This window comes from Sorex fumeus, unplaced genomic scaffold, assembly GCF_029834395.1.
Source record: "Sorex fumeus unplaced genomic scaffold, SorFum_2.1 ptg000063l, whole genome shotgun sequence".
Lineage (NCBI taxonomy): Eukaryota > Metazoa > Chordata > Mammalia > Eulipotyphla > Soricidae > Sorex > Sorex fumeus.
The window spans coordinates 208605-224528 of record NW_026606120.1 but is presented as its reverse complement, the minus strand read 5'-3'; the positions used below and the strand labels follow the sequence as shown (position 1 = coordinate 224528).

General features: G+C 42.5%; 1 protein-coding gene across 7 annotated transcripts in view; it reads right to left on the bottom strand.

The window, feature by feature from the left end:
- LOC130035299 (rano class II histocompatibility antigen, A beta chain-like) overlaps positions 1-15924 on the bottom strand; it is a 375487-nt gene that overhangs the window by 321287 nt on the left and 38276 nt on the right. For 6 of the 7 annotated variants that reach the window (XM_056126908.1, XM_056126904.1, XM_056126909.1 and 3 more), the window contains exon 1: positions 1098-1249. The exons of the other annotated variant lie outside the window; for it this stretch is intronic. In XM_056126908.1, the coding sequence (XP_055982883.1) occupies positions 1098-1194 (97 nt within the window). In that variant the 5' untranslated portion in view covers positions 1195-1249. Of the gene's footprint in view, positions 1-1097; positions 1250-15924 lie in introns of those variants that run through there. 7 annotated transcript variants of the gene reach the window in all.

Sequence of the window (15924 nt, the reverse complement as noted above, 5' to 3'; positions counted from 1 at the left end):
ATGGAAAATTCGTTTTCCCTGAGGAGTCCCAGGAACCTGAGACTCAGCATCCACCTGAGCGCGGCAGTTCAAGGGAATGACCAGAAATGCCTAAAAATTATCTTGTCCCTTTCCTGATAAGAATTTTTCCTTCGTTCCTGGCAAAGGGTCTCCCTTCCTATCTCTCCCTTCGCCTCTCTCCCTTCGCATCTCTCTCCTCAGCCACGGATTTCTGTCAGAGTGGAAAGGGGTGCACATCCAGTCTTAGGAAGGATTATTTTCTTTTTGAAAAGAACAGATTTCTGATTAGATCAATTGGATTCCGATTAAATTATGCTAATTACCAGCTTCTGTAGATTAATTCGAAAAAACTCAGCATAAGCATAATTGTATATAAAAAATGTCAGACCTACATATGGATAGTTAGAAAAATTGGAAGCTAATTTATAACAAGATACTAATGCTGTCTAAAGTGGTTCCTCAGCATGTATTATTTTCCTTCTTTGTATTCTCCTTTCTTCAAATTTAGTCCGTTGTCAGTTCAAGTCTGTGAATTCCACTAAATTCCCTGTTTGACCACACAATCCCAAAAACCTCCAAAGTCCATATCAGGGATAAAGTACACTAAGATACCTTGAGTTTGCCTCCATGGGCCCTGCACTCAAATTAGAAATGCAAAGCCCCTTTCTTCAGCACCTGAGAAAGCTTCAACCTTGTGTTTCCCCAACCTAAAATCCAACAGTTTTTAGTCCAAGCAAATCACACGTCCTACAGTGTGTTCTCCAGAGAAAATCATTGGTTTAAAAAAAAGAAAACAAACAAACAAACTTATTTTATCCTGTATTTGCTCATAGGGAACACTCACAAGTGGTCCTGTCTCTGCCCAACAATACTCCCAGAGTTAGATCTTGAAATGAGGATTATCCTCACCTTACCATTAAAAATGGGACTCTGAGCCATTATTATTTCCACTAAAATAAGAACGTAAAACAGCTCTCTTTTCCCAAGAAGAAATTTGTGAATAAAGATTGTAACCTAAGTCAAAGATTCCCCCACTCAAACTCAAAGGCCCCTCATTGCCTTTCCCCCAAGGTAGTGACTATGGGGTCTGCACTTACTTGGAGTGTCTCCACCCTCAGTCACCGGAGTGCTCCACACCACTAGAATCACCATCACAGCTACTATCCCCAGGCCTCTGGGGATGCACCAAGCCATCTTCCAACACACAATCTGAGAACAGAAGAAAAACTTATTTTAGTCAACACAGCTCACACCTAATGAAACTGTACCAACTTCAAAGAATTAAGAAGCCTATGAAGGCTCTCAAGCACAAAAGGATTGGAGAATATTAGCTAAGGAACCAATCAGCACTGGAATCAAAGCACCTCATTTGTCTCTAGGCAGACATGCTTTACAGCAGTGCCCAATCCAGCACCAGCAGTGGTGCTTCACCTTTGTCTTTGTCTTCAGCAAATCGCACCATTCAAAATAAAGAATTTTTTCTGTTATAGATGATTTAAAGAGTGAATACATTTGGGGTTTAAGGCACCAATAAAGAATAATAATTCAAGCATATAGTTTTGTGCTATTTATTTAAAACCTATCATTTTTTTAAGAGAATCAAACAAAGATCATAATTCAGGAGGAAAACAATATTTTGACAGAAATGTTCACCTCCATTTCTTAGACACTCTAAGAAAACTCAAGTTGTAAGAAGAGCAGAGTTTTTAGAAGAAAGTGGTTTAAGCAGCTGTTTTCTCAGCAATGTGTTTTGCAAGACTTAAATTATTGAATCTCTTTTTGACTCAGGCAAATCTGTAAATTAGCAATCATGTTTCATGCATTTTAGGTCTAGTTATTCATGTATGAAAATTTAAGAGCAATAAAACTTATTTCATAATGCAAGATTTCTATAGTGTATCAGGTTAATATGGTCATCAAGAAAACAAACAAAAATAATGGACACCTAGCCTGGCTGACAAGTGATTAATTATGGAGACACTTTATTGAATTTGTTTTTTTTTAATAAAAGTATTTGAAAATTCAGTTGGCTTCACTTCTTAAAGCTCTTCATCTTAAATCTCCCCAAGTCATAAAGCAGCTTCATCTGTTGTCACCAGAGGCACAACCCAGAAAATGTCAGCATTCATCTGCAATTGTTTGTTCATTGCAGCACTCTACAATAGCCAGAATCTGGAAAAAACCTGAGTGCCAGAGAACAGATGACTGGTTAAAGAAACTTTGGTACATTTACACAATGGAGTACTATGCAGCTGTAGAAAAGATGGTAAAGGTAAAGGCCCTCCTGTTGATCGTCGATTTGCTCGAGCGGGCCCAGTAACGTCTCCATTGGAGACTTTGTTGTTACTGTGTCTGGCATATCGAATACTCTCGGTAGCTTGCCGGGCTCTCCGAGAGGGGCGGAGGAATCGAACTCGGGTCGGCCATGTTGGCCGCTTGTAAGGCGAACGCCCTACCCGCCAAATTTACTTACAAGTGGTACTACATGGAAAGTATCATGTTAAGCGTAATGAGTCCGAAAGAGCGGGACAGACACAGAAAGATTGCATTCATCTGGGGAACATAAAGCAACAAAATGGGAGACTAACACCCAGGAATGGCTGAGATTAATACCAGGAATTTTGCTCCATGACTTGAAGGCCAGCCACATGTGCTAGGTGAAAAGGAAGCTCAGATAGAGAAGAGAGCACCAAATAAAGGTTGTTGTGAAGACCCTCCCAGGGTGGGAGAGACATGCTAAAAGTAGTCTATAGACCAAACATGATTGCCACTCAAGGCCTCTCTGGCAAAACGCAGTACCCAAAAGAAGAGAGAGAGAACAAGGGGGAATGCCCTGCCACAGAGGCAGGGTAGGACGGGGCGGATGGGGGGTGGGAGGGATGCTGGGACCCGTGGTGGTGGAGGATGGGCACTGGTGGAGGGATGGGTACTTGATCATTGTATAACTGAAACCCAAACACAAAAGTTTATAAGTCTATAACTGTACCTCATGGTGTTTCACTAAAAAAAAAAGAAAGAAAATGTCAGCATTTGTTTTGAAGAGACAAAAGATGTAGAGAAACATTCCCTGGGCTCTGAATAGTATAAATGAAGGAGCAGAATTTTAAGTTTCAGATTGTACTGTGCAAACACCAGTAGCAAATAACATATTATCATTTTTTTAAAATAATATAATTATTGAACTGGGTAGAGTACTTGCTTTCAATCCCCTGTACCCTATCTAGTCCCCTAAGCTGTTGTGATCCCTGAGTGCAGATCCAGGAGTAAGCTCTAAGTACTGCTGAATATGATCCCCCGAAAAATAATGATAATACTATAATAATGTATCAGTTTCCTTTTGCCCAAGACTGCAGAGCAAAATGGTTATAAAGTGATTGGATCAATACTTGGCATAAAGTACTAAATAAAACATATATATATATATTATATATCCCTTTTTCTTTTCCTACCCCTCTTCTGTGCTTTAGCTTCTTAAAATAGAGGACAGGGAAGCATTTTGCTAGTAGTTGAAGTTGAAATCACCATTCCAGATGCATAAATCTATTATGTAATAATTTCTAAATCAGTTTTTAAAAGTCTAGACATAATTATTAAACATAAAAATCACACTCCTAACTCATTAAATACAGGGATTTTGTACACAACTTTTAAAAATGTGATACAATTTATGAAAATAAAATTCATCCTTTTAAAATAATACATTTTGACAAATATTAAAATTACCACCACAAACAAGATATGAAGCATAACCATGGCCAAGTAATCAGCTGTGATTGATTCCAACCATTAACCAGTTCTCCAGGGGCTAGGAGGACTGGTCAATGGTTGGAATTAACCACAAGTGTATGTGTATATATGGGGGGCGAGGGTAGAGTAGGTAGGAGAGTTAAAGAGTTAAAAGACTAGTGTGATAATAATAGTAGGAAATAGTCACTCTGAACAAGAACTAAGTATTAAAAGTAGATAAAGGTATATACCTGATAACCTTTCAGTATCTGTATTACCAACCACAATGCCCAAAAAGGTGAGAGAGAGGCTTGGGTGGGGAAGGGGTGATGAGGGGTGATGAGAGGAAAATGAGACACTGGTGCTGGGAAATAAGTGTTGGAACACTGTATGACTGAAACCTCATCATGAACAGCTTTGTAAGAGTCTATCTCACAGGCCGACCCGAGTTCGATTCCTCCGCCCCTCTCGGAGAGCACGGCAAGCTACCGAGAGTATTCGATATGCCAGACACAGTAACAACAAAGTCTCCAATGGAGACGTTACTGGGCCCGCTAGAGCAAATCGAGCAAATCTCACAGTGATTCAATAAAAAAATATTATTTTTTAAAAAATGTATCCTATAAGTGGGCTGGAGCCATAGCACAGCAGTAGGGCGTTTGCCTTGCGCGTAGCCAGCCTGACCGAGCCGGGTTCGAGTCCTCCGCCCCTCTCAGAGAGCCCCGCAAGCTACCGAGAGTATCTCACCCACGCAGCAATGCCTGGCAAGCTACCCGTGACATATTCGATATGCCAAACACAGTAACAACAAGTCTCAAAATGGAGATGTTACTGAGCCAGCTCGAGCAAATTGATGAACAATGGGAGGATAGTGTTTGTGTTTTGTTTGCAAGCACTATCCTCCCCTTGTTCACGATTGTTCATTGGACATAATATTGACACATGCTGAATGTTATGCTCATAAAATTAATAGCAATACTCTTGATCACTTGATCACTTGACATCCTGTTACTCATCGATTTGCTCGAGCGGGCACCAGTAACGTCTCCATTCGAGTGAATTTGAGTGACGGAAGGGGAATTATGTATTTTCAGGTAGAATGTAAGGTAAGAGGAAAGAAAACAAGGGAAAGGCCTATGATGGTAGAGACTGATGACTCCAAAAAGAGACAGAATTTTTACTCAATCAGTTGATAGGATCCTAAAAAAGATTTTAAGCAGAATAATAGATAGACTTGTACTCTAGATAACAAATTTATTTCCAATTTGGAATGTAACTTACATGTGAATTGGTCACTACTGTTTATTATTTGTTATATCTTACAGTTTGGAGGTTCTAGCAGGGGAGTGCAGCTACTCGTATACCCTCGACCAAAGACTGGTCGTCTCTATTTGGGGAAGGCCATCCTCTTCGACTGAGCGCGCAGTTTCGGGAGGACGCACATGGAGTGGTGAGGGAGGAAAGGGACACCCGCCTAGCCAGCCAGATCAGCCGAATCAACACTGGCGATCAATGGGGTGACAGATGTCGCAGCCAGATAGCACAGCGGGTAAGGCATTTGCCTTGCGCACAGCCAACATGGCCAACCCGAGTTCGATTCCTTCGCCCCTCTCGGAGAGCCTGGCAAGCTACTGAGAGTATCTCGCCCACACGGCAGAGCCTGGCAAGCTACCCGTGACATACTCGATATGCCAAACACAGTAACAAGTCTCATGATGGAGATCTTACTGGGCCCGCTTGAGCAAATCGATGAATAACGGGAAGACCGTGACTGTGAATGACCAATATCTTACAGTATACCAAATCCTGAAATATTCAGAGAAATTTATCTTTTTCCTTCTTTCTCTCTTTCTTCCTTCTTTCCCTCCTTTTTCATTCTTCCTTTCAAGTTTGTGTCAAAAAATAAACAAAAATATATTCCCTCTCCTGGGAATATACCCCGGAGAGGCCAAAAAGTATAGTTGAAGTGACATCTGCACTTGTTTGTTCATTGCAGCACTGTTTACAATAGCTAGAATATGGAAAAAAAACCCTGAGTGCCCGAGAACAGATGACTGGTTAAAGAAACTTTGGTACATCTACACAATGGAGTACTATGTAAAAGGTAAAGGTAAAGGTAAAGGCCCTCCCATTGTTCGTCGATTTGCTCGAGTAGGCCCAGTAACGTCTCCATCGGAGACTTTGTTGTTACTGTGTTTGGCATATCGAATACGTCACGGGGAGCTTGCCAGGCTCTGTCATGTGGGCGAGATACTCTCAGTAGCTTTCCGGGCTCTCTGAGAGGGGCGGAGAAATCGAACTCGGGTCGGCCATGTTGGCTGCGTGCAAGGCAAACGCCCTACCGCTGTGCTATTGCTCCAGCCCGGAGTACTATGTAGCAGTTAGAAAAAATGAAGTCATGAAATTTACATACAAGTGGTACTAAATGGAAAATATTATGCTAAGCGAAATGAGTCAGAAAGAAAGGGACAGACATAGAAAGATGGCATTCATCTGGATAACATAAAGTAACAAAATAAAGACTAACACCCGAGAACAGCTGTGATAAATACCAGGTTGTTCACTCCATGGCTTAGAGGTCAGCAGCACACTCTAGGGGTAAAGGCAGCTCAGATAGAAAAAGAAGCACCAAATAAAGGGTGGTGGGAAGATCTGCCCAGGATGGGAGATGCCTGCTCAAAGTAGTCTATGGACCGAACTTGATTGCCACCCAATGTCTCTTCTGCAGACCACAGCACCCAAAAGGAGAGATAGAACAAAAGGGAGTGCCCTGCCAAAGAGGCAGGGTGGGATGGGGGATGGGGGGTGGGAGGGATACTGGGATTGGTGGGGGTGGAGAATGGGCACTGGTGATGGGATGGGTACTCGATAATTGCATAACTGAAACCCAAGCACAACAACTTGTAAGTCTACAACTGTACATCATGGTGTTTCACTAATAAAAAAAAATTAAAAATAAACAAAACATAACAGGAAAATAAATATTTAATAAATAAAAATTTTAAAGATAGAGACAGAAAAATAAAATACAGGATCTAAAAGAATATAGAAACTTACAAGTAAGAAAAAATGAAGGGGTCAGAGAGACACTGTGGAGGTTAAGGCATTTTCCTTGCATGCACCTACAGACACAAACCTGGTTTGAATACTTAGCAACATGAAAAGTCATCCCCCGAATCCCCAGGCAGCACCACCATATGTGATCTTAGAGCACAGAGCCAGGAGTGACCCTGGGGATTTGCCCTCCAAAACATCAAAAGGAGAGACAACAAGAAATTTCCAACAAGAAATGGCATACAAAGGCAGTAAGTTATTGCTGCTTTGGGTACACAGTTTCAGAGCATCTAATATGGAACACAATAGGCAGTACTCAGGTCTTACTACTCTCTTTGTGTTCAGGAATGACTCCTAGTGGTGCTGTAGATAAAACGAGGGTATGCTGCTTATGAGACAAGTGCCTGTACTCTCTCTCTCTCTCGTCATACTGGACTTCCAGGAGCAATGATACATCAGAATATGGATAACTGCAAAACAAGAATGGCACCATGGTGGGATAGAGGACTATCAAATTCATATTTGGAAGAGTGATTGCAGGGAAGGTAGGTCAAATAGTATCTTCACTACTCCTTCAATGTACCTAAGAATGAACAGAGATCTCTGATTCATCACCTCCTGCCTATTTTAGGGAGGAATTTTCTCAATTCTGTCCTGGGACTCTGATAAGAGTGCTTCAAAACTTGGGAATTTCCCTATCCTTATGACATTTTCACACAAAATTAACAACTAGTAACAAAAGTGTCATCTTAGAATCCTTTTTCGGAATGGTTAAAATCTCAGCTGAATGACTCTAGTTTGTGGTTGCTTTATTGCCAGCTGTGTTTTCTTGAGCCACTCAGCACTCTCTACATTCTTCCAGAATTCTCTGCACTGTTCATATCTCAGCTATATAATTCAGGGCAGTAACTGTTTTCTGTGAAAACAACAAATGAGTTGTAAGAATTGTGTGCTAAGATGGCTGGGGGGGACGGGGAGGGGACGGTATACATCAAACAGGGAGTTTACCTTGCGTGCAACACCCCGAATGCTTCCCCAAGCCCCACCAGGACTGATCTCTGAGTGCAAATTCAGGAATAAGTCCTGAATACAACCTGGTGTAGCAAAACAAAAACAAAAACAAACAAACAAACAAAAACCAAACAAACAAACAAATGTGTGCTGAGTAAGTAGAAGACTAGAAAAATAATCATTGATCTGAGTTAGGGTAGAGTAGGAGTCTCTCTCCGTGGGATATCCTCTGCGCCCTCAGGGTGGAAGAAAAACTTTAAGACCACTTCCTTGTGAAAATTCAGGAAGAAATAGGATCTTTGATCAATGATCTTAAATATAAACATCAGAATCAACAGAAGTGACATCTAGGAACTTGTTTTTTGTTTGTTTGTTTGTTTGTTTGTTTGTTTTTAAGACATGACACATTAGTGTATTTGGTTGTGGGGAGAGGGTTGCAACCTCATTCACCAATGTGGTTTGGTGCATGCCTCGGGCAATCATAAGCTAATATCCGAGCTCGAAAAGCTGTGCAGAGAAGCGATAAAGGAATATCTCAAAAACAGAAGAGAAGCAGTATTGGCCGATGTGGCAGAAGCCAGGAAAAGTATTCGGAATGCCCGCCTATCCTTCCTCAATTGCAAGACCAAGATGACTGCCCTCTGACGTCCTGATGGATCTATCACATCTTCCAGAAGGGCAATGGAGATTATCTATGACTTCTACTCAGATCTCTTCGATAGCCACGTCCACCTGCTCACATACCAAATTTCGCAGGGTGGATATGTCATTCCCAACATTCTCCCTTCCGAAATCCGACACGCCATTTCATCTGTAAAGAAGGAAGCATACAGCAGCCGGTTGAGTCAAGGTCAGACCCGAACACCTGAAGAATCTGCCGCCAGTACTCGTCAATACACTGGCTCGGCTCTTCACTTGCTACCTGTCTGAATGCAAGGTTCCGTCCCAATGGAAAACCAGCAGGACTGTTCTGTTGTACAAGAAGGGAGACACATCCACAACTTCGGCAACTATCACCCTATCTGCCTGTTGTCCGTCGTCTACAAGTTGTTCACTCAAGCTATCCTGAATAGAACAGGCAGAACACTAGACGAAGGACAACTATGTGACCAAGCCGGGTTCCAAAAAGGATTCAGCATGATCGACCATATCCACATGGTGACCAAGCTCATTGAGGTATTGCCAGAGTACAAGATGCAAAGCATATGCTCCAAACTTTTGCACTGTGTCCTTGGCCCCTAAAAACAATCCTCTGTCTTCAAAAGTGAACCCTAGTGGTGCTGTAGAGACCAAATGGAGTGCTGGAGATTCAAACAGGCTGGCAGGATGCAAGGTAAATGCCTAAAGTCCTGTGCTATCTCCCCAACCAACTGAAAATGATTTTTAAAGCAATCACTATATCACTGTAATCCTGTTGTTCATTGATTCGCTCGAGCGGGCACCAGTAACATCTCCATTCATCCCTGTCATGTGCTAGTGTAGCCCGATGGCATATTGGGGACTCTTTCAGTGTCAAAGGAATGAGGACTGTCATTTGTTACTGTTTTTGGCATATCAAGTATGCCACGGGTAACTTGCCAGGCTCTGTTCTGCAGGCAGGACATTCTTGGTAGGTTGCTGGGCTCTCAGGGAGAGATGGAGGAAATACTGCATCGCTCTCTTCCTGGAACTTTGTTTTATAGTCTCTGGATCTTGGTCGTTGATGAGATTACATGGCACTGGAGGCGGGGGGGGGGAGGGGGGAGTTTGCGGGTATGACTGCCAAGCTACTGGAAAATGGGGAATCTGGGTGGAGGAGGCCCAGTCCCGATCCCAGCAGGCTTGGAGATCTCAGTCATGGGTCCCACATACCTGGGTTCCTCTACCGGTTCCTTCATGCATGAGGCTCATCAGAGTGTATGGAGAGTGGCCTTGAGCATGGCTGTCGCTGGGTTCTGGAGGTTTTCGGCTGCCGGGGTTCTGCTTAGGGTGGGGAGGGAAACTCAACCCATCCCCCTCCGAGGGGCTCCAGTGAAGACAGCCTGGCGCGGGGGCAGTTGTAAAAATATATACACATGGAAGGATGAGATGCGATGATGTGTTCACTGGCTTTCTGGGCAGCTCTCTCTCACTGCCCACATTCAGTGCTCTCAAGCCACTGTGTATAGACCGGATTGGGATGGCTGTTGGCAAGTGAAGGAAGAATGAGGACCAGCTGGTTGCTGATTAGTTTCCGTTTATTCAATCTCTCGTCTCTCCCATCTCACACACTCTTCCTTCCTAGTCCCACCTTCCTAGATCCCAGATCCTCTGACTCTGACTCTGATCTCTGAATTCTGATTCTGACTGCTTCTTGTTCTGACGACTCCCTGACTCTTTTTTTCTGCCTCCGACCCTCTGGATTCTGACTCGCTCTCACTTCTGACTCACTTCTGATTTAAAGCAATATGATTCTTAAATCAGGTCACATATGTTCTCAAGAGATCTTGAACACACTCCAGAGTGTGAGAGAATTCTGTTTGTTGATCCATTTCCTCTGCAGAGGTTTCACTAGGAGAGCAGATCTGGAAAAGGATATAGTATAGCACCCGTTTCCACTAATATGTTACCTCAATTGTGCTGTTTATCCTGAAATTTTTTCTCCTCTAGGCTTATGGTTTCTTCAACCAGGAGGGGTAACTGGCAGGCACTGGAAATATTGTATGTCTTCTTGTAACCTAGAATAAACATGGATGCACAGGGGATTCTGTGCACTTGATTTAGGCTCATCTGTTTATAAACATTCCTGAATTTTACACATCCTACTGCCATGCCATGGAAGCCCAAGAAAGACAATGTTGTTATCAAGCAGGGATTCAGGGACTTGATGGGGCAAACCACACCTGTGTGCTAGGGAGCCTAAAGAGGTACTAGTAACCATTCTCATCCATTCCCCATTGTTATGCATGCTGAATAAGGTCAAAGTATTTACTTCTTCTGAGATGCTTTCATTATTATTCAAATATCCCCCCAAATGGCTTCTACTTCTTTATCTGGCTATCTCTGTTTTTTCTTTTTGTGATTAACTTCTATTTTGGGATTAAAAGTTATAAATGGGGGATCAGAGCGATAGTATCGCTGGTAGGTTGTGTTTTTCTTGCATGTGGGTGACATGGGTTTGATCTCCCTGGCATCCCATGTGGTCCCCTGAGCACCAACCACCAGAAGTAATTCCTGAGTGCAGAGTCAGATAAGCATCTCCAGGTGTGACCCAAAAAGCAAAAAATAAATTAATCATATATTCATGACTTGTTAATAAGTCCCTCTCTTACATTTCTTACTTTATATCCAATATTTCATTGCTGAATTTTAGTCTGGAAACTTCCCAGTAATGATTTCTTTAACTATTGCCTCTAAATTAGAATTTTCTTTCTAGTCTTTTTTCTGTCTTCTGCTATTGTCTGGAGATTTTTTGCATCTCATCTTGTAGATCACTGATTTTGCCCTCAGCTACTGTTATTCTGCTGCTGAGACCTTCCAGTGGGTTTTTCATTTTACCTGCTAAACTCTTTAGTTCTGCATTTCTGCATGTAGTTTCTTCATTTCTGCTCTCATGTCCTTTCGTGGGTTTTGGCTACCTGTTCCACTGTTTCTTTGACCTCCTTAAACATTCTCAACATTTTTTCTCTAAAGGCCCTTATCAGAGAAGTTATATGGCTGGTTATTACTGATTGAATTTTTAGGGATACCATCTCTGCTCCCTAAGCATGGCGGAGTTCTGCTCTCCCACTGTGAACTTTGCAGTCTAGAGGCGTTTCTTAGGTTTTGTTGTGTGTACATGATTAGAGTTAGTATGTCTTTGTATGCTGTCAGTGAAATGAAGAGGTGATAAAAGGACTTGCTTCAGAGTGGCCACACATTTCACAAGGGGTTCTGACTTGTCAAATGGGAGGGGAAATGGCAATCCTGAATAAAAAATAGGCTTCCAATGCCCCAATGCCTCAGTTTCTTGGAACTGGGGCTGGGCAGAGCCGAGGTGGAGTGACTCACAGCTGTCCCCTTCTCCTTTGCAGGGAATCCTAACCTGGGGGACAAAAAGAGGATCCTGAAGTAACAAAGAGGGCCTCAATGCCTCAATACTTCAGTTTCTCTATACTGGGGCTGGGACCCTGCCTAGAGAATTCGTTTTGTTTGTTTGTTTGTTTGTTTGTGGCTTTTGGGATCACATTCAGCAATGCTCAGGGGTTACTCCTGATTCTGCGCTCAGAAATTACTCCTGGAGATGCTCAGAGGACCAAGTGGGATGCCGGGAATCAAACCTGAGTCAGTCGCTTATAAGGCAAATGCCCTACCAGCTGTACTAACACTCCAGCTCCTGCCTAGAGAATTCCTGTCTCAGTAATCGTGAGAAATGGAGAGGAAACTTTTTCTTATCACTTTTGATAATTCATAAATTAAAATTTTTTAAAACAAATTTTGAAATTTGGTTTGATACTTTCAAGTTTCAAAATTTCTTTCTCCATAGTAACTTCTTGTTGCTGCTGTTATTGTAGTACTATGTCAGGGACCAGATCAGGTGCTACTACTCTGAGATTATACCCAGCTATGTTATGGTGCCAGCTATCAAGTTCAGGGTCTTATATATGCAAGGCACAGGCCCTACTACTGATCCACATTCCCAGCCCTCTCTATCATAACTTTCTAAAGATATATTAAAATGAGTACTGATTTATTCCTTGGGCTTTTGGGAGAGTTGTTTTGTTTCAGTGCCACACCCAGTGATGCTCAGGACTAACTCCTGATTCTGTGCTCTGGGATCACTCCTGGCAGACAGAGTTCAGGGGACTCAATGGGGGGCCAGGAATTGAACTTAAGTCAACTGTGGGTAAGGCAAGCATCCTATCTGCTGTACTCTATTCTTCATCCCCTATTTCCTATTTTTTATATCTGCTTTAATTCTTTATTAGATAATAAAATAATTTTTCATTTCATTTTCATCCTGTTATTCGTCGATTGCCTCGAGCAGGACCCAGTAACGTCTCTTTCATCCTAGCCCTGAGATTATATTCAAGGCTCTTTAGGAGAATGAGACCCATCATTGTTACTGGTATTTGGCATATTTGGTACGCCACGGGGAGTTTGCCAGACTCTGCCCTGTGGGCAGGCTACATTCAATAGCCTGCAAGTTTGTCCAAAGTAGTAATGAGAAAATAAGATGTCATTAAAAAAAAGTTCTAATAAGATGTCGCGCGGCCGCAAATGCGGTCGCGCGGTTCCGGGATCTAGATTTTATAGTCTCTGAGTCTTGGCCGCTGATGGGATTACACGGCGCCAGGGGGCCAGGTGGTGGGTGTGACCCCCGCCTACTGGAATTTGGAGGATCTGGGTGGAAGATGCTCGACTCCAATCCGAGTAGGCTTGGAGGTCTCGGCCCCGGAACCCGCGTGGCTTTGTCCCTCTGCCAGTACCTTCATGTGTGCGGAGAGTGGTCTCAGCATGGTGGTGGCTGGTCCTGGAGGTCTTCAGCTGCCGGAGCCCTGGTCGGGGCGGGGAGGAAAGCTCAACCCGCTCCCCTCCAAGGGGCCCTGGTGAGGAACACCCAGGCGCGGGGGCAGAAGACTGCACTGTTCTCGTCCAGGATCTGGATTTTATAGTCTCTGAGTCTTGGCTGCTGTTGGGATTACACGGTGCCAGGGGGCCAGGTGGTGGGTGTGACCCCCGCTTACTGGAATTTGGAGTATCTGGGTGGAAGATGCTCGACTCCAATACGAGTAGGCTTGGATAAAATAAAATAATAATGCTTTATTTTTTAAAAACCTAGATTAAGTACAGAGCTAGATATGACTTTCATTTGTCCCTGAATTAGAGGAGTAGTTAGCAGTGCTTAATGGTGGAAACACAAGGGAGGCAGAGCTATTAACTTCCACTGAGATATCAAAATATTTTGATTGCTTTGTGTTATTAGACATGAAACTCAATATTGAAATGTGATTAAATAAACCTGAAGCATAAAGGACCAGGATCTTAATTAGGCCTAGATAAAAGGAAAACTTTCAACAAAAACCTTACAATTAGGGAACATTTATTGCCTCTATGAAAAATTAGTTTATTGTGGACTTAATCAGCTGGAATCTCAGTAGGTAGTTGAGTTCAAGAACTATGGGGGCACATAAGGTGCCTTGCCTTCTTGGCCTCCCCAGCCTCCCCAGCAGAGGAACAAAGAGACAGGGGACCCAGACTGATGGTCAAAATGGCCTGTTTAATGCAGAGCTGTTAGGATACTTATAGAACATCTGAAAGGGTTTGAAGTGGAGGACTGCATGTATCTGTGATTTACCAGTTACAGAGGTAAAGAATTTTGGCAGAAGCAATTCTCCTGGGGGGATTAACTCTCTGTCTCCCAGGGATATCTACATTGCTTTTCTCATTCCCTATAGCTGTACATATTGAACAATTACGTTTACTTCTTATATTAACTTGCAGTTATTTGAATAAACACAGTAAAAAAAAATAAAGATCCCAAAATTTAGTTCTCTGGGCTTTCAAAGGTAAGCAAGGCTTTTAGCATAAATCCCAGACTAAGCTCTCGGCCGGTTCAGCTTATACTTCGCCGTGGGGGTCCTGTCTCTTAAATGATGATGGCTTGTATCAAGACCGTGATTTTATGCTTTCTAGACTATCCAATTTCTTGTTAGGTTAAAGATAAACTCATGGGATTAGGGGTACTCATAAGAACAGTTTATGAAGTGTAAGCTTCTGGGGGGCAGGAGGAGGAAAAGGGGAAATTCACTGATGAAGCCTAAATACTTAGGGTTAACATTCAACAATAGGTAATAATTGAGCTTTTAAAAAAATCAAGAGATCAGGAGAGTATATGAGGGTCATGTGAGTTTTCAGGTGATAGAGCACCTTAAATCCAGGAGAAGGGGTGAGAGGAGGGGCATTGGAAGAGAGAAAAAATACAATGAATTGTGACATAAAATAATGCTAGAAGTGGAAACTAACTTAAACAAATTGGACTACATTAAAGTAAGAAGCTACTGCACTTCAAAAGAAACAGTGACTGGGGCTGGAGCAATAGTACAGCAGGTAGGGCTTTTGCCTTGCACGTGCTGGCCCAGGTTCAATTCCCAGCATCCCATATGGTACCCTGAGCACCGCCAGGAATAATTCCTGAGTTCAATGCCAGAAGTAACCTCTGTGCATCGCCGGGTGTGACCCAAAAAGCCAAGAAGAAATAAAGAAAGTGACAAAAATACAGAGAGAGCCCACTGAATGGGAAAAATTATTTACCCAATACCCATCAGATAAAGGGTTAATATTCAGGATGTATAAGTCATTAATAGAACTGTACAAAGGAAAAAAAAACCTCCAACCCTATCAAAAAATGGGGAGAAGAAATGAACAGAAACTTCCTCAAAAAGAAAGACAATTGGCCAAAAGGCACATGAAAAAAAAATGCTCTACATCACTAATCTTCAGGGAGATGCAAATCAAAACAACAATGAGATATCATCTTACACCACAGAGACTGGCACACATCAAAAAGAACAAGAACCACAAGTGCCAGCATGGATGTGGGAATAAAGGGACTCTCTTTCATTGTTGGTGGAAATGTAGACTGGTCTAGCCTTTCTGAAAAATCATATGGGCATTCCTCAAAAAATACTTGAAATTGAGCTTCTGTATGACCCAGCAATATCACTTCTGGGAATATATGCCAGAGGAGCAGAAAAGCACAGTAGAAATGACATCTGTACCCAAAGGTTCATTGCAGCACTGTTCACAATAGCCAAAATCTGGAAACAACCCAGTACCTGAGAATAGACTACTGGTTAAAGAAACTATGGTACATCAACACAGTGGGATACTATGTAGCTGTTAGGAAAGATGAAGTCAAGAAGTTTGCTTATAAGTGAATGGACATGGAGAGTATCATGCTAAGTAAAATGAGCCAGAAAGACACAGAATGACTGCACCCATTTGTGGAACATAAAATAACATAAAATGAGACTAACACACAAGGACAGTAGAGACAAAGGCCAGAAAGATTGTTCCATGGTTAGGAGCCTGCCTCATGAACTGACGGAGAAGGCAGCTGGGATAGCGAAAGGATCACTAAGTAAAGGATGTTTTGGAGGGATCATTCGGGATGAGAGATGTGTGCTGAAAAGA